Genomic DNA, 21,548 nt, shown 5'->3' on the forward strand with positions numbered 1-21,548 from the left:
TTTTTATTTAAAATTTTTTAAAATAAAATTGGTTTTAATAAATTTTTCTTTATAGAAATTTGTTTTTTTTTTTATTTTCAAAATAACAATTAATATTAAAAACTATTTTTTATGTTGAATTTCTTAACTTAAAACTTAATACTAAAAACAATTAATTTTTTTTTTATTTTATTTTAAATTTTATAAAAAATGAAAATGAATTTTTTGAATAGCAAACAAGACATGCAAAAAAAAGTTTTAACAAAAATTTTACTTAGACGATATAACAAATAAAGTATATCTACTATAAATATGTATATATGTGTAAGTGAAAAAAATAATATTTTAAGAACAAATGACAACTTAATTAATATATATATGAACAAATTATGTATAATACTTTAATATAATTTTGTTTTTAAAAAATTCCGTTTATTTTTGCAAGAATTTACAGTGAATTTTGTGAATTTATAGGCTCTTTTTAAATATTTTTTCAAAATTAAAACAAATTTAACATAATGTGTGACAAGTAACAAGACAGATAAGGGGTGAAGTAAGTAGTTCTTCAAAAGCAGAGAAGTCTAGCTTATAGTCTAGTTTATAGTCTAGTCTATAGTCTAGTCTATAGTCTAGTTTATAGTCTAGTCTATAGTCTAGTCTATAGTCTAGTCTATATTCTAGTCTATAGTCAAGTCTATAGTCTAGTCTAGTCTAGTCTATAGTCTAGTCTATAGTCTAGTCTATAGTCTAGTCTATAGGTCTAGTCTATAGTCATAGTCTATAGTCTAGTCTATAGTCTAGTCTATAGTCTAGTCTATAGTCTAGTCTATAGTCTAGTCTATAGTCTAGTCTATAGTCTAGTCTATAGTCTAGTCTATAGTCTAGTCTTTAGTCTAGTCTATAGTCAAGTCTATAGTCTAGTCTATAGTCTAGTCTATAGTCTAGTCTATAGTCTAGTCTATAGTCTAGTCTATAGTCTAGTCTATAATCTAGTCTATAGTCTAGTCTATAGTCTAGTCTATAGTCTAGTCTATAGTCTAGTCTATAGTCTAGTCTATAGTCTAGTCTATAGTCTAGTCTATAGTCTAGTCTATAGTCTAGTCTATAGTCTAGTCTATAGTCTAGTCTATAGTCTAGTCTATAGTCTAGTCTATAGTCTAGTCTATAGTCTAGTCTATAGTCTAGTCTATAGTCTAGTCTATAGTCTAGTCTATAGTCTAGTCTATAGTCTAGTCTATAGTCTAGTCTATAGTCTAGTCTATAGTCTAGTCTAGTCTAGTCTAGTCTAGTCTATAGTCTAGTCTATAGTCTAGTCTATAGTCTAGTCTATAGTCTAGTCTATAGTCTAGTCTACAGTCTAGTCTATAGTCTAGTCTATAGTCTAGTCTATAGTCTAGTCTATAGTCTAGTCTATAGTCTAGTCTATAGTCTAGTCTATAGTCTAGTCTATATTCTAGTCTATAGTCTAGTCTATAGTCTAGTCTATAGTCTAGTCTATAGTCTAGTCTATAGTCTAGTCTATAGTCTAGTCTATAGTCTAGTCTATAGTCTAGTCTATAGTCTAGTCTATAGTCTAGTCTATAGTAGTCTATAGTCTAGTCTATAGTCTAGTCTATAGTCTAGTCTATAGTCTAGTCTATAGTCTAGTCTATAGTCTAGTCTATAGTCTAGTCTATAGTCTAGTCTATAGTCTAGTCTATAGTCTAGTCTATAGTCGTCTATAGTCTAGTCTATAGTCTAGTCTATAGTCTAGTCTATAGTCTAGTCTATAGTCTAGTCTATAGTCTAGTCTATAGTCTGGACTATAGACAAGTCCATAATCTGGAGAAGAGACAAATCCATAAACTGGACTATAGACAAGTCTATAATCGGGACTATGGACAAATCTATAATCTGGACTGTAGACAAGTCTATATTCTGGACTATTAACAAGACTATAATCTGAACTATAGACAAGCATAGAATTACCTATCTTACATTTTATAAGGTATTTTGAACAGATAAAAGATTTCATCCGATTTTTTAACAAAAGTAAACTAAATTTTTTACAAATTATGAAATATTTTTTCAAAAATTTAACATAGAGAGCGCAATACCAAAAAATACTTAAATCTTGACTATTCAATCATGTTAAATAGAAGACAAGAGAAGACCATGCCAAAGATCTGAAAAAAATAAACAAAAATTGTATTCCCATACTCTCAGTATTGACTTCTCCCGCAAACTTACCATTATTATAGCCACCGCTATTGAGGTACCTCCTATAATGGCCGCATGATCTCTAATAAAATTCGAGGTAACATACAAACATCCCTGGCTGTATAGATTCGTTATAGTAGGGAATATAGTACACTCTTTACGTTGACCCCCAAAGATTTCCTGACAGCATGACTCGGGTATGGGACCAAAACGATTCCAGTCATGCCAGGTGTCAACACCACAGCACTGAAGACGTTCTTGAGTTTGATCCCAGGCCTGGGTAATGTCACGACGGCTGCCATATAGAGCCATGGAGGAGCGCATTTCCTGGGGAAGGAAAATTTCGAAAGAAAATAATTAATATGGATTTCAAGATTTGAAAATTTTAATCAAACCTGTCGCATGGTCTGCTGGACCCTTTCACGAAATACATAGCCCAAAATACCGCCGATTAACATGGTCACAAACACCAGGGCCACAATGATAAAGTACTAATGGAATTAAGAAAAATTTTAAGAAATATTTAAAGTTATAGTCCATACTATAGGTTATTTTCCAACTCACCGTTAACAGTAGACACTTAACCTCTTTGCCCGCTCCCACACAACCCAAAAACGATAACAAACATATGGCCACCGAGGTAACGAGTAGAACATAGACGGCTCCCGAAAATAGATTTGTGCCCAATAACTCATTCATAAAACTACGATCGACCAAGGTCCATAAACTTAAGCAAAAAACAGTAGCACCGCCCACCTAAAGAAATGAAATTTATTTAAATTGATACAATTTTTTTGAAATGAAATGGTCTTACAAATATAATAAAATTCGAAACGAATAAACTGTATTTGACAAACTGCCCGCAGCAGTCCATGCGTGAACCGAAACCCATGTCGTCGTCCTGCAAAATTAAAAATATTGTTAGAAGAGATTACAATAATTTGGAAGGTCTATTTTCTATAAAAATATATTGTAAATTCAATTTAATTTTTGGTCCGTAGTTTAGCCTATATAGTAGTCCCGACTACGGTCCACACTATAGGCTTGATAACAGTGTAGACTATAGAATATAGTTTAAATCCTAGACTAAATTATAATCAAGACTATAGTGCAGATATTAGACTATATACCAGGCAATAGTCTATAGTTCAGAGCATATTACACAATATAGTCCACATAATATTCTATATTCCAGATTATAGACTGCAGTCCAGACTATAGTCTATGGTGTGGACTATAGTCCAGACTATAGACTATAGTTCAGATTATAGACTATAGTCCAGATTATAGACTATAGTCCAGACTATAGCCCTGACTATACACTAGACTATAGACTATAGTCCAGACTATAGTCCTGACTATACACTAGACTATAGACTATAGTCCAGACTACAGAATATAGTCCAGACTACAGACTATAGTCCAGAATACAGACTAAAGTCCAGACTATAGACTATAGTCCAGACTACAGACTATAGTCCAGACTACAGACTTTAGTCCAGACTATAGTCCAGACTATAGACTATAGTCCAGACTATAGACTATAGTCCAGACTATAGACTATAGTCCAGACTACAGAATATAGTCCAGACTACAGACTATAGTCCAGAATACAGACTATAGTCCAGACTATAGACTATAGTCCAGACTACAGACTTTAGTCCAGACTATAGACTATAGTCCAGACTATAGACTATAATCCAGACTACAGACTATACACTATAGTCCAGACTATAGACTATAATCCAGATTATATACTATAGTTCAGAGTATAGTCCAGACTATTGACTATAGTCCAGACTATAGACTATGGTCAAGACTATAGACTATAATCCAGACTAAAGACTATTCCAGACTGTAGACTATAGTCCATACTATAGACTATATTCCACACTATAGATTATAGTGCAGACTATAGATTATAGTCCAGGCTACAGATTATATACTCGACTATAGTCCAGCTTGAATTAGTTTTTAAAAAAGTTTTAGCTTTTAAATATTTCTCAAAATTTTCAAAAGCGTTATAAATCATGTTTATGTTAGTAATTAAATAAAAAAATATTTAATTTGATTTCCTATAATATTGTTAACAAATAAAACCAGAAATCATTATTTATTATTAGTGCATTTAATTTAAACATTAAATCAAATAAAACAAAAATCGAATGTAAAACAAATTATTGAGGGACATATTGATGATGACTGTTATGAATCAAATCTAAATTTATTTCCCTTAGAAACCCCCGCCGTTACCTTGATCAGTTTTAAGGTAATTGTCTATTTTTTTTTTAACTAAAGATTTGAAATTAAACTGAAATTACTTTAAATAAATTTTCGGTTCCTATACAAAAAACATTAAATAATACTTAATAGAATAATAGACTATAAATTTAATGGCTCATGTGAGTTACAATAGAATAATAGAATGAATAATAAATAAAATTTTAATTATTTTTCAACAGCAACAGGCTAAAGATAAAGATTGATCTCTAGACATGGTTTTAATGACTTAAATAAATTTTCTAGATTTTTCTTAATTTTTTTTGCATTAATTTACATACGAATTACAACAATTTTTTGTTGATGAGAATTTTTTATCAATTTTTTTTAAAGTGTGGGAATAAAATTGTTTGTTGTTTAAAATAAAATTTAAATTTGACATTACTTAATTATCGTTAATAAATTATGAGAAATATTTTGTTGAAAATAGCATTAGTTTGTTTTTAAAAAAACTGAAAGTTATTAAATTACTAATTGCAGATGACGTTTATTAACGAATTAGTCATAAAAATCTGATGAAATTATATAGAATTTTGTTAAATTTTTAAAAATATTCATAATTTTTAAATGATTTTTAATAAGAAAATTAATTAACTATAGACTAGACTATAGACAAAACTATAGACTAGACTCTAGACTCGACTAGACTAGGCTAGACTATGGACTAGACTATAGACTAGATTATAGACTAGACTATAGACTAGACTATAGACTAGACTAGACTAGACTATAGACTAGACTATAGACTAGACTATAGACTAGACTATAGACTAGACTATAGACTAGACTATAGACTAGACTATAGACTAGACTAGAGACTAGACTATAGACTAGGACTATAGACTAAGACTAGACTAGACTATAGAAGACTATAGACTAGACTATAGACTAGACTATAGACTAGACTATAGACTAGACTATAGACTAGACTATAGACTAGACTATAGACTAGACTATAGACTAGACTATAGACTAGACTATAGACTAGACTATAGACTAGACTATAGACTAGACTATAGACTAGACTATAGACTAGACTATAGACTAGACTATAGACTAGACTATAGACTAGACTATAGACTAGACTATAGACTAGACTAACTAGACATAGACTAGAATATGACTAGATATAGACTAGACTATAGACTAGACTATAGACTAGACTATAGACTAGACTATAGACTAGACTATAGACTAGACTATAGACTAGACTATAGACTAGACTATAGACTAGACTATAGACTAGACTATAGACTAGACTAGACTAGGACTATAGGACTAGACTAGACTAAACTAGACTAGAGTAGACTAGGTAACTAGACTTGGCTAGACTAGACTTGACTAGACTAGACTAGACTATAGGCTATGACTATAGACTAGACTATGGACTAGACTATAGACTAGGACTATAGACTAGTTCTATAGTCTAGTCTAGTCTAGTCTATAGACTATAAATAGCTCTACAGTTAAGACTAAAACTACTTTATAGCCAAGACTATAGTCAAGACTCTATACTGCTCTATAGGCAAGACCATAGACTGCTCTATAGTCACGACTACAGACTGATCTATTATCAAGACAATAGACTGATCTATTATCAAGACAATAGACTGATCTATTATCAAGAAAATAGACTGATCTATTATCAAGACTATAGACTGCTGTATAGTCAATACTATAGACTGCTGTATAGTCCAGACTATGGACTGCTGTATAGTCCAGACTATAGACTGCTCTATAGTCAAGACTATAGACTGCTCTATAGTCAAGACTATAGACTGCTCTATAGTCAATTCTATAGACTGATCTATAGTGCAGACTATGCTGCTCTATAGTCAAGACTATTGATTGGTCTTTAATCAAGTCTATAGGCTGCTCTACAGTCAAGACTATAGATTGGTCTTTAATCAAGTCTAAAGACTGCTATATAGTCAAGACTATAGACTGCTCTATAGTGCAGACTATGCTGCTTTATAGTCAGGACAATAGATTGCTCTATAGTCAAGACTATAGACTGCTCTATAGTCAAGATTATAGACTACTCTATAGTCCAGACTATAGACTACTCTATAGTCAAAGTTATAGACTGCTCTATAGTCAAGACTATTGACTGCTTAATAGTCAAGACTATTGACTGCTTTATAGTCAAGACTATAGACTGCTCTGTAGCCAAGACTTTGGACTGCTCTGTGATCAAGATTATAGACTGCTCTATAGTCAAGACTATTATTGACTTCTCTATACTCAAGACTATATACTGCTCTATATAGACTCTATATAGTCAAGATTATAAACTGCTCTGTAGTCAAGAATATATACTGCTCTGTAGCCAAGACTATAGACTGCTCTATAGACAAGACTATAGATTGCTTTTTAGTCAAGCCTAGACAAGACTATGGACTGCTCTATAGTCAAGACTATAGACTGCTCTATAGTCAAGATTATAGACTGCTCTATAGTCAAGATTATAAACTGCTCTGTAGTCAAGACTATAGACTGCTCTATACTCGAGATTATAGACTGCTCTATAGTCAGGACTATAGACTGCTCTATACTCAAGACTATAGACTATTCTATAGGCAAGACTATATACTACTATATTGTCAAGACTATAGAATGCTCTATGATCAAGACTCTATAGTCAAGACTCTAGAATGTTTTATAATTAGGACTATATACTGGTCTATACTCAAGACTTTAGACCCATTGTGTTTGAAAAATTGTTGTCATGTAATTCCTAAATTTATTTAGCTGTTGGAGGCTTTTTATTAATCTCTTGACAATATTTTTGTGTTGAAAATACTTGTCATGAGTTTGGTGTTTTTTTTTTTTTTTTTGTTTTGGTTAATCATTTTCTTAAATCTGTTAAGTACAACGAAACATATTTCTAAAGTCAATGAATTTGATTGTTTAAATATTTTAAGCCTTTAATTGTGTTCATTTCAAAAGGAGGAGGGGCAAACATTTTTTACAAGTTTAATAATTTATTGTTTAAATTTCAAATTAAAACAGGTGTTAATTTTTTTTTTAAAAAGAATTTATAAGATGAGACCCACCACACCCAACTTAAAAAGATTATTTAAAAAATCTCGGCTTACAAAAAAGTAATTGTTGATGTGAAAAACAACTCAGAGAAAAGTTTTAAGTTTTACAAAAAATTTTGAAATATTATTTTGTTAAATATTTCTAACAAAAAATGATTTGTTTGATTTAGTTTGAGCCAGTTTATGCCAGTATAAGTAGTTGAATTGCTACAAAGTGTATAGTATTAAAAACATTAAGTACATTTAACCATGACCCACATTCCAAGCTATAAATACTTGTGGAGTTTGAGTAGACAAGAGCTTTTTTTTTAAATTTTGGTCTATAGTTTTGTTAGTAAAAAAGCCCACAATTCATCATCATTAATAGGTTTGCTTAGTATATTTACTAGAAAAATACTTTTGGTTTTCAGTTATTTAGATTTCTATTAAATAATATTTGCGCATGCTTAAAAAGCTTTCTGTATTTATAATTGTAAAAGAGAGATCGAGAGAGAAAACAAAGAGATTATTACATGTTGTAAAAATAGTGCAAACAAACTAGCGTTTATTTTTATATAAAATACTCTAAAACTTTGAATTTTTATTCTAAATTAAACAGGATTTTAAACTTATATGAAAGTAGTTGTTGTTATAAATATAAATATTTTTATTTAATGGTAATAACTTTATTAATACCAAAGATATTTAAGTTCGAATTTGAAAATTTTTTTATTAAAAAATTTTACTTGTTTTTAATTTTTGTTAATAACTTTGTTATTTAACAAATTAAAAATTTTTAAACAATTTTCTAAAAAAGACTTTAACTAAAGCTTTAATTAAAAAAAGAATCCTTTCAATTATCTCTAGCCAAAAAATTTAAAAAATTGCTCAAAGTTGTAAACTAAAAGGAGAAATTTAAGTTGTTATTACTTTTTTTAGGAAATAAAAAATAAGAAACTTATTTCTGAAATGATTTGTTATATTAAATGAAAGTAGTGTCTTATATAAATAAAACTATTAAAAAAAACTTCATTATCTCTTTTACTTTTAAAGAAATTTAAGTTTAAATTTGAAAAATTTTCAAGTTGAAATTTTACTAAATTTTATTTTTTTTTTAAATAACTTTGATAATTATTTAAATAAAAATTTTCTGAAAATTTTCTATGTTAAAGCACACGTTCGGCTATAAATTAAAGAAAATTTCTTACAAATATCTTCAGCCCTATAATTTATATAAAATACTCAAAGTCTTAAAATTAAAACGAAATTCTTTCAAGTTAACCACACTTTTTTTCAAAGCAACTTCTCAAATTTAGCTTTTTTCAGATTTTTCATGGTTAAGAAAACAATTGTTTTGCTTACAATAAAAACTTTTTACCACAATTAAATAAAAACTTTGTAACATTTACCCTGAAACTGCAACAAATTATAATTTTAATAAACCAAAGACTTGTCACTAATTAATATAATTATTCTTTAAAACTAAACAATATTTTGAAAATAATATTTATTCCCCAAATAACAAAAAAAACTTGATATATTACCCTCTTTTTTAAAACATATACAATTAATTAAACTTCTACTTACATTTGACACTTGACAGGCATTAATAATAATAATCATGAGTTAGAAATACAAAAAAAATCGCCATAAATTATTAAATTATTCGAAAAAAAAAATAGCGAAAGACTGACTTATAATAGCTAAAACAAGATTATTGTTCAATTGGCATAAAATTAAATGAAATCGATCTGAAGCGGAAGTTAGAAATTCCCCAAATGGTTATAGATTTCAAAAGACAATTAGTCATTTTACTTTCATAAACATGTAAAAAAGGAATTTCTTAAGATTGGTATTTTCCCTTCTCTGGAAAATTTCCAAATTGGTAGTCTGGTTCATATTGGTCTATAAATCAGTCTACAGACCTGACTATACAACAGAATATAGTCCACACTATAGAGTAGACTATAGTCCAGACAATATACTACAATATAGGACAGACCATAGTCTAGTCTATAGTATATAGTATAGGACAGACAATAGTCTAGTCTATAGTATATAGTCTGGCCTATATTCTAGTCTATTGTCTACACTATAGTTTAGTCTATAATATTCTCTATAGTTTGGACCCTATTCAGCTCTATAGTCTGGTATGTAGTCCGCTCTATTGCCCAAACTATAGACTAGAATAATAGACTAGACAATAGACTATAGTCCAGACAATAGACTAGACTATAGGCCAGACAATAGACTAGTCGTTCGACTAGAACATAGTCCAGACTATAGTCTGGACTGTAGTACAGTGAAGTCTATTGTCTGGACTATAGTCTAGTCTATAGTGTGGACTATAGCCTAGTCTATAATCTGGTCAATAGTCTGGGCTATAGTCTAGTTTATAATCTGGACTATAGTCTAGTCTATAGTCTGTTCAGTCTATAGTCTGGACTATAGTCTAGTCTATAGCCTGGACTATAGTTTAGTCTATAGTCTGAACTTTAGTCTAGTCTACAGTCTAAACTTTATTCTACTCTATAATCTGGGCCGTCGTCTATAATCCGGACTGTAATCTGAACAATAGTATACTCTATAGTTTGAACTATAGTATACTCTATAGTCTAGACTTTGGTTTGCTCTATAGTCTGGATTATATATAATTTGCTCTATAATATGGATTACAGTATCTTCTGGACTATAGTCTGTTCTATAATATTGAATTACAGTCTGTTCTACAGTCTATCTTATATTGTGGACCGTAGTCTACTTTATAATCATGACCATAGTCTGAACTATAGACTATTCTATAATCTGAACTAGTCTATAGTTCTATAGTCAGAACTATAGACTATTCCATAGTTTGAACTATACTCTGTTATATAGTCTGGACTGTAGTATACTCTATATTCTGGATTATAGTCTAGTCCATTCTAAAATCTGGACTGATGTTTCTAGTCTGTACTACAGTCTATTGTCTAGTCCTCTATAGTCTAGTAAATAGTTTGCACTGCAGTGTAGTCTATTGTCTAGGCTATAGTCTGGAGTAGACATATGTACATATATAGTTCTAATGTAAAATATTGTCAAATAATTGACATAACGAATTAACATATTTTTGACAAGTTTTTTTTCAAGTTTCTGCCTAAGACCTTTAAATGTCTTTCGTGAAGGGTATTTGTACCCCAACATTTCCTATAGACTTTTTAGAAGGTGTTTTTTTTTCTATCATTGCTCTATATATTTGTTATTGTTTCTCTAATTTATTTCAAGTTTTTTATTCAAATCCTTGAACAAACTTTCAAATCGAATAAAAATTTTATAAAATAAAATGTTTTAAATCTAAATTTATTTTATAACTTACCCTGAGGTCACTTAAAACAAATGAAGTTTTCGTAAGACGACCAATTTTGGCGGCTTTTAATAAAACAATCACACACACGAAAGTTAGATAGAAATACTTCAGACACACACACACTTCAATCACAGAACCCCCCGCACTGTATTAAGGCAATAAAACAGGGGAGTATGTCGAACAGCAATAGTAGGAGAGGGAGAGAGAGAGGAACGTGAACACTGAAAAGTCACGAAATCAAGGAAACAGGGAAGGGGAAAAACAGGGCGGCCAGAGGAGAGGAAAAAAGGGCAGAGAAGCAGAAGGGGAGAAAACGAAGAACGAACGAACGGAACGACGAAGAACGAAGAACGAACGAACGAACGAACGAACGAACGAACGAACGAACGAAAGAACGAACGAACGAACGAACGAACGAACGAACGAACGAACGAACGAACGAACGAACGAACGAACGAACGAACGAACGAACGAACGAAAACGAACGAAGAACGAACGAACGAACGAACGAAACGAACGAACGAACGAACGAACGAACGAACGAACGAAACGAACGAACGAACGAACGAACGAAGAACGAACGAACGAACGAACGAACGAACGAACGAACGAACGAAGAACGAACGAAACGAACGAACGAAGAACGAAACGAACGAACGAACGAACTAACGAAACGAACGAAGAACGAACGAACGAAAGAACGAAAGAAAGAAAGAACGAACGAAACGAACGAACGAACGAACGAACGAACGAACGAACGAACGAACGAAACGAACGAACGAACGAAACGACACGAACGAACGAACGAACGAACGAAGTAACGAACGAACGAACGAAACGAACGAACGAACGAACGAACGAACGAACGAACGAACGAACGAACGAACGAACGAACGAACGAACGAACGAACGAACGAACGAACGAACGAACGAACGAACGAACGAACGAACGAACGAACGAACGAACGAACGAACGAACCACGAACGAACGAAACGAAACGAACGAACGAACGAAACGAACGAACGAACGAACGAACGAACGAACGAACGAACTAACGAACGAACGACGAAGAACGAACGAACGACGAACGAACGAACGAACGAACGACGAACGAACGAACGAACGAACGAAACGAACGAACGAACGACGAACGAACGAACGAACGAACGAACAACGAAAGAACGAACGAACGAACGAACGAACGAACGAACGAAGAACGAACGAACGAACGAACGAACGAACCGAAACGAACGAACGAACAACGAACGAACGAACGAACGAACGAACGAACGAAGAACGAACGAACGAACGAACGAACGAACGAACGAACGAAACGAACGAACGAACGAACGAACGAACGAACGAACGAACGAAACGAACGGAACGAAAACGAACGAACGAACGAACGAACGAACGAACGAACGAACGAACGAAAAACGAACTAACGAACGAACGAACGAACAACGAACAAAACAACTAACGAACGAACAACGAACGAACGAACGAAACTAACGAACGAACGAACGAACGAATAACTAAACGAACGAACTAAACGAACGAACGAACTAACGAACTAACGAACGAAAGAACGAACGAAGAAGACGAACGAACTAACGAACGAACGAACGAACGAAAAAAAAAAAAAAAACGAACGAAACGAAACGAACGAACGAACGAACGAACGAAAGAACGAAACGAACGAACGAACGAACGAAGAACGAACTAACGAACTAACGACGAAAAGAACAACGAACGAACGAAAACTAACGAACGAAACGAACGAACGAACGAACGAACGAACGAACGAACGAACGAACGAACGAACGAACGAACGAACGAAGTAAAGAACGAACGAACGAACGAACGAACGAACGAACGAACGAAAGAACGAACTAAACGAACGAAAACTAACGAACTAACGAACGAACGAACGAACGAACTAACTAACTAACAAAAAAATAACTAACGAACGAACGAACAACTAACTAACTAACAATAACTAACTAACACAAATAACTAAACTAACTAACTAACTAACTAACTAACTAACTAACTAACTAACTAACTAACTAACTAACTAACTAACTAACTAACTAACTAACAACTAACTAACTAACTAACTAACTAACTAACTAACTAACTAACTAACTAACTAAACTAACTAAATTTTCTTCTAGAAAAGTTTCTTTTAACAGTTTTCTTCTAGAAAAGTTTCTTTTAAAAGTTTTCTTATAGAAAAGTTTCTTTAAAAGTTTTCTTGTAAAAAATTTCTTTAGAAATTTTTCTTTTAGAAAAGTTTCTTTAGAAAGTTTTCTTCTAGAAAAGTTTCTTTGGAAAGTTTTCTTCTAGAAAGTTTTTTTTTAAAAAGTTTTCTTATAAAAAGTTTTTTTTAAAAAGTTTTTTTTAAAAAGTTTTCTTCTAGAAAGTTTCTTAAGAAATTTTTCTTTAAGAAAAGATTCTTTAGAAAATTTTCTTATAGAAAAGCTATTTTGAAAATTCATCAAATCTGGCAGCTCTGCTTTTGATAGTTAGATTGATGTAATAGTAATTTAGTTATGGTTGTTGTTGTTATTATTATTATTCTATTATGCAGGTGTTGTTTAAATGTAGTTGCTGTTGTTGTTTGTTCGTACACGATTATTATAAAAATTGGCGAAGGAGGCTCGTACGTTTGATTGGTAATAAAAAAAAAGCAAAAAATAAAAACGAGTTGAATTCTGAGGAGTTGTTGTTTTTTTTTTTTATTTACATTTTTAGTGATATGTAGTAGTTGTTGTTATTATTGTTTCATACATGTTTAATTACTGTTGTTGTAGTTGGTTTTTGTACACAGTTAAGTTGGGCTTGATGTGTTTTTTTATTTATTTTTTAAACGAGTTTGTTTTTGTTTTGATTTTTAAAATGTATGATGAATATTTTTTTTTTTTCAAAAAAGCAACAATTTTCAAAAAAACCTGTTAATGTTATTGTTGTTGTTTTTATTTATTGGATTTTGTTGGTTTTTGGTATGAGAATTATGTGGTGAATGGGAGAAAGACAAAAAAAAAACACTTTTATTTTAAAATAAAATTTTTGTTTTTTGCTTTTTTTGAAAAGGAATTTTTATTAAAAAAAAGTAGTTTTTTAAAAATATTTATTTTAAGTTATTTATAATTTTTTAACCCTCCACTCTTTTGTTTTTTTTTTAATTACAAAATTTAGGTTAAATTTTTTTTGTTTAAACTTTTGGTTTTATTTTTAATAAAACTTGTTTTTTTTTTCGCTACAGCTTACAACAACAAAATATTGCATAATTTTTTGTTTTTCTTTCATTTTTTTGTGAATATTTTTTCTTTTAAAAAATTTCAAAATCAAACAAATCCTTAACAAATTTTTAAAATTTTTTCCAAATTTTTTCTTATCAAACACACCTTTATTTTTGATTATAAACAAACAATTTTTTTTTAATTTTTTTTTTTTTCTCTTTTTCTATATAAAAATCGTTTATCCGTTACGTTTCGAAAAAACCGTTCGTTCACTTTAAGCTTTAATATCCAACTAGTAGTGGGAACAGTTGCAACTGTTAGTTTTTTATAATTTTACTAACAAAGCCCAGCTTTGTTCGCCTAAAAAAAAAATACCTCCTAAAGAAAACAACAAAAACAACAACAATTAACTATGAGTATTTTTAACACTCTTTTATTTTCAAAATCAAAAAAAAATGTGTGAGAAATTTTTGTTAATTTTATTTCTCCCAAAAACAACAGAAAGCAACAACCACAAATATCATTTTATTAAGAAATAATAACGAAGATAAACATGATAATGATCATTATTGAGTTTTGTTAATATGTATACACAGAGTTGTAATTATTGACAAATGCAATTAACTGGCAAAACAGACTCTACAAAAAGATATTGGAAAACTGTCCATAAAACCCAAAAAAAAAAAGATTTCGCAATTTTAAAAAAGAAAATAATTTTTAAAATCAATATAAATAAAAATTTTTGGAAAAAAAGAAATTTAAAAAATTTTAAATTTGAATATTTTCGTACATTAAAAACGCAGTAATAACAAAGAATTTTAACTTTATTTTAATAAACTTGAGTTAAGTATGTAATAAAAGTGGATTTTAGGGCAAAAATGTAAATTCGAAATTAACTTCGAATTTTCGAACATTAACAAAAATGGCTTTATATAGGATTTTCCTATAGGAAACCACAAAATTAACACTTTTTAAATAAATTTATGAAAAATTTGTTCGAAATTAACTTCGAGTTTTCGAACTTCACAATTAACGGCTTAGCTAGTTAGTTAGTTAGTTAGTTAGTTAGTTAGTTAGTTAGTTAGTTAGTTAGTTAGTTAGTTAGTTAGTTAGTTAGTTAGTTAGTTAGTTAGTTAGTTAGTTAGTTAGTTAGTTAGTTAGTTAGTTAGTTAGTTAGTTAGTTAGTTAGTTAGTTAGTTAGTTAGTTAGTTAGTTAGTTAGTTAGTTAGTTAGTTAGTTAGTTAGTTAGTTAGTTAGTTAGTTAGTTAGTTAGTTAGTTAGTTAGTTAGTTAGTTAGTTAGTTAGTAGTTAGTTAGTTAGTTAGTTAGTTAGTTAGTTAGTTAGTTAGTTAGTTAGTTAGTTAGTTAGTTAGTTAGTTAGTTAGTTAGTTAGTTAGTTAGTTAGTTAGTTAGTTAGTTAGTTAGTTAGTTAGTTAGTTAGTTAGTTAGTTAGTTAGTTAGTTAGTAGTTAGTTAGTTAGTTAGTTAGTTAGTTAGTTAGTTAGTTAGTTAGTTAGTTAGTTAGTTAGTTAGTTAGTTAGTTAGTTAGTTAGTAGTAGTTAGTTAGTTAGTTAGTTAGTTAGTTAGTTAGTTAGTTAGTTAGTTAGTTAGTTAGTTAGTTAGTTAGTTAGTTAGTTAGTTAGTTAGTTAGTTAGTTAGTTAGTTAGTTAGTTAGTTAGTTAGTTAGTTAGTTAGTTAGTTAGTTAGTTAGTTAGTTAGTTAGTAGTAGTTAGTTAGTTAGTTAGTTAGTTAGTTAGTAGTTAGTTAGTTAGTTAGTTAGTTAGTTAGTTAGTTAGTTAGTTAGTTAGTTAGTTAGTTAGTTAGTTAGTTAGTTAGTTAGTTAGTTAGTTAGTTAGTTAGTTAGTTAGTTAGTTAGTTAGTTAGTTAGTTAGTTAGTTAGTTAGTAGTTAGTTAGTTAGTTAGTTAGTTAGTTAGTTAGTTAGTTAGTTAGTTAGTTAGTTAGTTAGTTAGTTAGTTAGTTAGTTAGTTAGTAGTTAGTTAGTTAGTTAGTTAGTTAGTTAGTTAGTTAGTTAGTTAGTTAGTTAGTTAGTTAGTTAGTTAGTTAGTTAGTTAGTTAGTTAGTTAGTTAGTTAGTTCGTTAGTTAGTTAAGTTAGTTAGTTGTTAGTTAGTTAGTTAGTTAGTTAGTTAGTTAGTTAGGTTAGTATTCGTTAGTTAGTTAGTTAGTTAGTTAGTTCGTTAGTTAGTTTAGTTAGTTAGTTGTTAGTTAGTAGGTTCGTTAGTTAGTTAGTTAGTTGTAGTTTAGTTTAGTTCGTTAGTTCGTTAGTTAGTTAGTTTTAGTTAGTTAGGCTTAGTTAGTTAGTAGTTAGTTAGTTAGTTATAGTTAGTTAGTTAGTTAGTTAGTTAGTTAGTTAGTTAGTTAGTTAGGTTAGTTATTTAGTGTAGTTAGTTAGTTAGTTAGTTAGTTAGTTAGTTAGTTAGTTAGTTAGTTAGTTAGTTAAGTTAGTTAGTTAGTTAGTAGTTAGTTAGTTTCTTTAAATACAATTTCGAAATCTAAGTTATTCGAATTTTCCCCCGAACATTCACTAAAGTGGTTAAAAAGATTAATTTATTTTTCAATAATACATTAAAAGTTTGAAACAAGTTTTTTAAGCTAAATTTTGAATTTCGAAAAGTTTCAAAAATTCGAACATGAAAATGATACCGGAAGTATTGTAAAACTTTTCTAATTTAACTATTCTGTGTGCTAATCCAAAAAGTTATTGTCCGATTTCAATCTTCAATTTTTGAATGTCATTCAATTTACATATTTTGTCAAATTAGTTTTTTTTTACAAATTAACTCTATTTCGCAGTTTGAATTTTTCTTACCACAAAATATTCACCTGCCGACGACGAGTCATGCTCCTTTAACACGTTAATCAATCATCATTTTTTCCTTTCAATTTAATTTGTATTTGTACATTAATGTATTTTGGTGTTATTTGAGTTTTTAACATTATAAAATATTTAAAATAATGATTCTAAGGTCACGTATTTTTTGTGTTTTTTAAATAGTCATTTGTGTTGTTGTTTTTGTTATTGTTTAAAATCTGGAATCATTTCGTTTCAATTTAAATTACATAGTAAAGTAATTTAACAATTACACATGAATATTTTAGACGCGATTTAATAAGATATATTAAGACGACATTAGTGAGTCAGTTAAAAACATGTTAAACAAGGGAAGGAATCCTTTGTGGGGAAGTCTATTTTTATGAAGAAAATTTATATTTAATGTTTGAAATTAATAAAATAAATGAAAAATATTAATTTGGTAGGAATTTGAGAATTCCCAAATAAATTTTGAAAATTCCCAAAAATGAAATTAAATGGGGAAGTTTATTTTTATGTGTGAAGTTAATATTTAATTATTAAAATCAATAATATAGATGAAAAATATTAATTTGATATGAATTTGAGAACTCCAAATGAATTTTGGAAATTCCCAAAAATTAAATTTTGTGGGGAAGTCTTTAGTTGTGTGTAAAACTAATATTTAACGTTTAAAATCAATCTATTAGGTGAAAGATGTTAATTTGGAATGCATTTAAGAATTCCCAAATATAGTTTGAAAATTCCCAAAAATGAAATTTTATGGGGAAATCTATTTTTATGTGCAAAATTAATATTTAATGTTTAAAATCAATCTATTAGGTGAAAATTGTTAATTTGGGAATTCCCAAATGAGTTTTTCAAAATCCCCAAAAAGTGATTTTTGTGGGGAAGTCTATTTTTATGTGTAAAATTAATATTTTGCGTTTGAAATGAATCTATTAGGTGAAAAATGTTAATTTGGAATGAATTTGAGAATTCCCAAACAAATTTTGAAAATTCCCAAAAATGAAATTTTGTGGGGAAGTCTATTTTTATGTGTGAAGTTAATATTTAATTATTAAAATCAATAATATAGATGAAAAATATTAATTTGATATGAATTTGAGAACTCCCAAATGAATTTTGGAAATTCCCAAAAATTAAATTTTGTGGGGAAGTCTTTACTTATGTGTAAAACTAATATTTAACATTTGAAATCAATCTATTAGGTGAAAGATGTTAATTTGGAATGCATTTAAGAATTCCCAAATATAGTTTGAAAATTCCCGAAAATGAAATTTTATGGGAAATCTATTTTTATGTGCAAAATTAATATTTAATGTTTAAAATCAATCTATTAGGTGAAAATTGTTAATTTGGAATGAATTTGGGATTTCCCAAATGAGTTTTTCAAAATCCCCAAAAAGTGATTTTTGTGGGGAAGTCTATTTTTATGTGTAAAATTAATATTAAACTATTAAAATCAATAACATAGATGAAAAATGTTAATTTGGAATGAATTTATGAATTACCAAATAAATTTTGAAAACCCCAAAAAATTAAATTTTGTGGGGAAGTCTATATTAATGTATAAAATTAATATTTAACGTTTAAAATCAATCTATTAGGTGAAACATTTTGATTTGGAATGAATTTGTGAATTCCCAAATATAGTTTGAAAATTTCCAAAAATTAAATTTTGTGGGGAAGTCTATTTTTATGTGTAAAATTAATATTTTGCGTTTGAAATAAATCTATTAAGTGAAAAATGTTAATTTGGAATGAATTTGAGAATTCCCAAAAAATTTTGAAAATTCCCAAAAATGAAATTTTGTGGGGAAGTCTATTTTTATGTGTGAAGTTAATATTTAACATTTGAAATCAATCTATTAGGTGAAAAATTTTAATTTTGAATGAATTTGAGAATTCCCGAATAAATTTTGAAAATTCCCAAAAATTAAATTTTGTGGGGATGTCTATTTTTATGTATACATTTAATATTTCAAGTTTAAAATCATTATATTAGGTGAAAAATTTAAATTTGGAATGAATTTCAGAATTCCCAAATAAATTTTTAAAATTCCCAAAAATTTATATTTGTGGGGAAGTATATTTTTATGTATAAAGTTATTATTTAACGTTTAAAATCAAGAAATAATTGAACAAAATTTAATTTATTTGCTATTTGTAGAACATTTTCGTATCATTTCTGTTTATGAGACAACGTCCCCTTATTTTAATATAATTTATTTTAACACATACTTTCAATAAAGATTTAAATGAAAACAATTTTGTTTTTTAAATTAAACACATTATTTTAATATCCAGTCATTAAGAACTTATTTTAGTGCGCAAAATAATAATAAAATACAGGGAAAAAATCCCTTACAATATCTATGATTGATCTACTACCATAAAATTTATTTAAAAAAAAAAACCGTCATTCCCCATTGAAATTTGTCACTTGAAAAAAATTGCCGACATAAAAATCTAGGTTTTTGCTGACGTTAATTTTAACTAATAAAATTTTGTTATTGTTATTGAATTTTCTGAATAATTAACAAAAAGTGCTAACTGATATGCAAAGTGTTAAAAACAACATTATAGTTATCTTTTAAAATCGTTACAAAACAATGAACTCTTGTTTTTTTTTTTGCTTTGTTTGTGACTGACAAAAGTTTTTTCCCAAAAAAATACAGAAAAAAAAACTTAGTAAGACCTTAAATGACAATATAATTTTGTTAAGAATTTGTTAAATAAATAAGTAGCATGTTTAAATATTATTTTAAACAATTCCACAACAACAATAAGAGAAATCCAACTCGTAACTAACATTAACTTTAAATACCAAATAATTAGCCCTCAAAATGAACAAATGAACTTGACCTTAGAGAGGAGAGGCTGGAAACAAAATTTCAGTGTGGGAATTATAATTAACAAATGAAAATGTTTAAAACTTTCCAAAATTTAAATTATCAGGGGATTTTTCCCTACAACATTGGGGATTTAAAATATTTGTTTAAAATCTTTCAAAATTAATTAAATTTTGCTTTTATATTGATTTTGTTATGAAAATTTGTGAATTCCCAAATTTAAGGTATTGGGGGATTTTTGAAATTTTTTTGGGAATTTAATATATTTATTTAAATTCACTAAAAATGAAGTAAAATAACAGTTTTTGTTAATATTTTTAAGAAATTATGCTTAAATCCCTGAAAATTATAATGAGGGAATTTTTGCAAACATTTTAGGAATTCAAAATTTTTGCTTTAAATCATTTAAATTGAAGTATTATAACATTTAAACTTATAATTTGTGAAATTTTACAATTCCCATAATTACGCCATTTTACAGTTTTTGGGAATCTACCTTTTTCCTTTAAAATGTTCAAAAATGAAAATCTGAGTCTAGTTTGCCCATGAAATTAAACTTTTAAGTAAAATTTTATAAAATTTATGAAAATTTAATTGGGGATTTTGAAAAAGTTTTTGGGAATTTACATTTTTGAGTAAACATTTTCAAAAATCACATTTTTAAACTAATTAACCTTTGAAATTAAACTTTTAAGTAAAATCTTATAAAATTTATGGAAATTAAAAATTGGGGATTTTGAAAGAGGTTTTGGGAATTTACATTTTTGAGTAGAAATGTTCAAAAATCACATTTTGAGTTTAATTTGTTCTCGAATTTAATCTTTTAAGTCAATTTTTATAAAATTTATGTAAATTAAAAATTGGGGATTTTATAAATGTTTTGGGAATCTAAATTTTTTGGTAAAAATTTTCAGAAATCACATTTTTAAACTAATTTGCCTTCAAAATTAAACTTTTAAGTAAAAATTTATAAAATTTATAGAAATAAAAATTGGAGAATTTTGAAAAAGTTTTTGGGAATTTAAATATTTTGTTTAAAATGTAAAAAAAAAACATATTTTAAAGCTATTTAGCCTTTGATATTGTAGTTTCTTGAGGAATTTTATGAAGTTTATACAAAATTTTAAGTGGGGGATTTTGAAAAAGTTTTTGGGAATTCACATTTTTGAGTAAAAATTTTCAAAAATCACATTTTGAGTTTTATTTGTTCTCGAATTTAATCTTTTAAGTAAAATTTTTGCAAAATTTATGAAAATTAAAAATTGGGGATTTTGAACAAGTTTTTGGGAATTTCAAATTTTTGTCTAAAATTGTATAAAATCTAATTTTTAATATAAATAGTGTTTAAATTTTCAGTTTCCGGTAAAATTTTATGAAATTTAGACAAAATTTAAAATTGGGGATTTTTGAAAAGTTTTTGGGAATTCAAGTTTTTCGTTTAAAATGTTCAAAAATCATATTCTGAGTCTAGTTTGCACTTAAAATAAAACTTTTAGGTAAAATTTTATAAAATTTATGGAATCTAAAAATTGGGGATTTTTAAAAAATTTTTGGGAATTTAAATTTTTATGCTTAAATAAACAAAAACTTTTATTTAAACTAATTTTTAGCTATTAAGAGCAGTTTTGCTATAGTTCTTCTGCTTTTTCTACTTACTTTTGTAAAATGTTTAATATATTTTTAAAAATTTAAAAAAAATTTTATTTAATAAATTATTGTAGTTTTTATTAGTTTCTTTTCAAAAAAAATTCTTTCTTAACTTTAAACATTTTGATACATTTTTGTTGGTT

The 21,548-nt window shown here is 28.3% G+C and overlaps 1 protein-coding gene across 4 annotated transcripts; it reads right to left on the reverse strand.

Moving 5' to 3' along the window:
* Nucleotides 1-1,702: 1,702 nt before the first annotated feature.
* On the reverse strand, nt 1,703-14,392 carry LOC119612538 (CD151 antigen). Of its 4 annotated transcripts, none has more exons than XM_037968348.1 (7): nt 14,239-14,392; nt 10,837-11,048; nt 2,993-3,079; nt 2,743-2,934; nt 2,574-2,669; nt 2,209-2,505; nt 1,705-2,144 (listed from the first exon to the last, which is right to left on the reverse strand). In XM_037968348.1, exons 3-7 carry the CDS (start codon nt 3,068-3,070, stop codon nt 2,097-2,099), a joined length of 711 nt encoding a protein of 236 aa, XP_037824276.1. In that variant the 5' UTR covers nt 3,071-3,079; nt 10,837-11,048; nt 14,239-14,392; the 3' UTR covers nt 1,705-2,096. The 4 variants fall into 4 exon arrangements, with proteins under 4 accessions (XP_037824279.1, XP_037824276.1, XP_037824278.1 ...); XM_037968350.1 differs by lacking the exon at nt 14,239-14,392 and adding an exon at nt 13,578-13,596; XM_037968349.1 differs by lacking the exon at nt 14,239-14,392 and adding an exon at nt 13,462-13,480.
* Nucleotides 14,393-21,548: the final 7,156 nt, after the last annotated feature.

The sequence above is a fragment of the Lucilia sericata genome, unplaced genomic scaffold, assembly GCF_015586225.1.
Source record: "Lucilia sericata isolate MDLA Ls3-8-SP2 unplaced genomic scaffold, ASM1558622v1 Contig001728F_arrow, whole genome shotgun sequence".
Classification (NCBI taxonomy): domain Eukaryota; kingdom Metazoa; phylum Arthropoda; class Insecta; order Diptera; family Calliphoridae; genus Lucilia; species Lucilia sericata.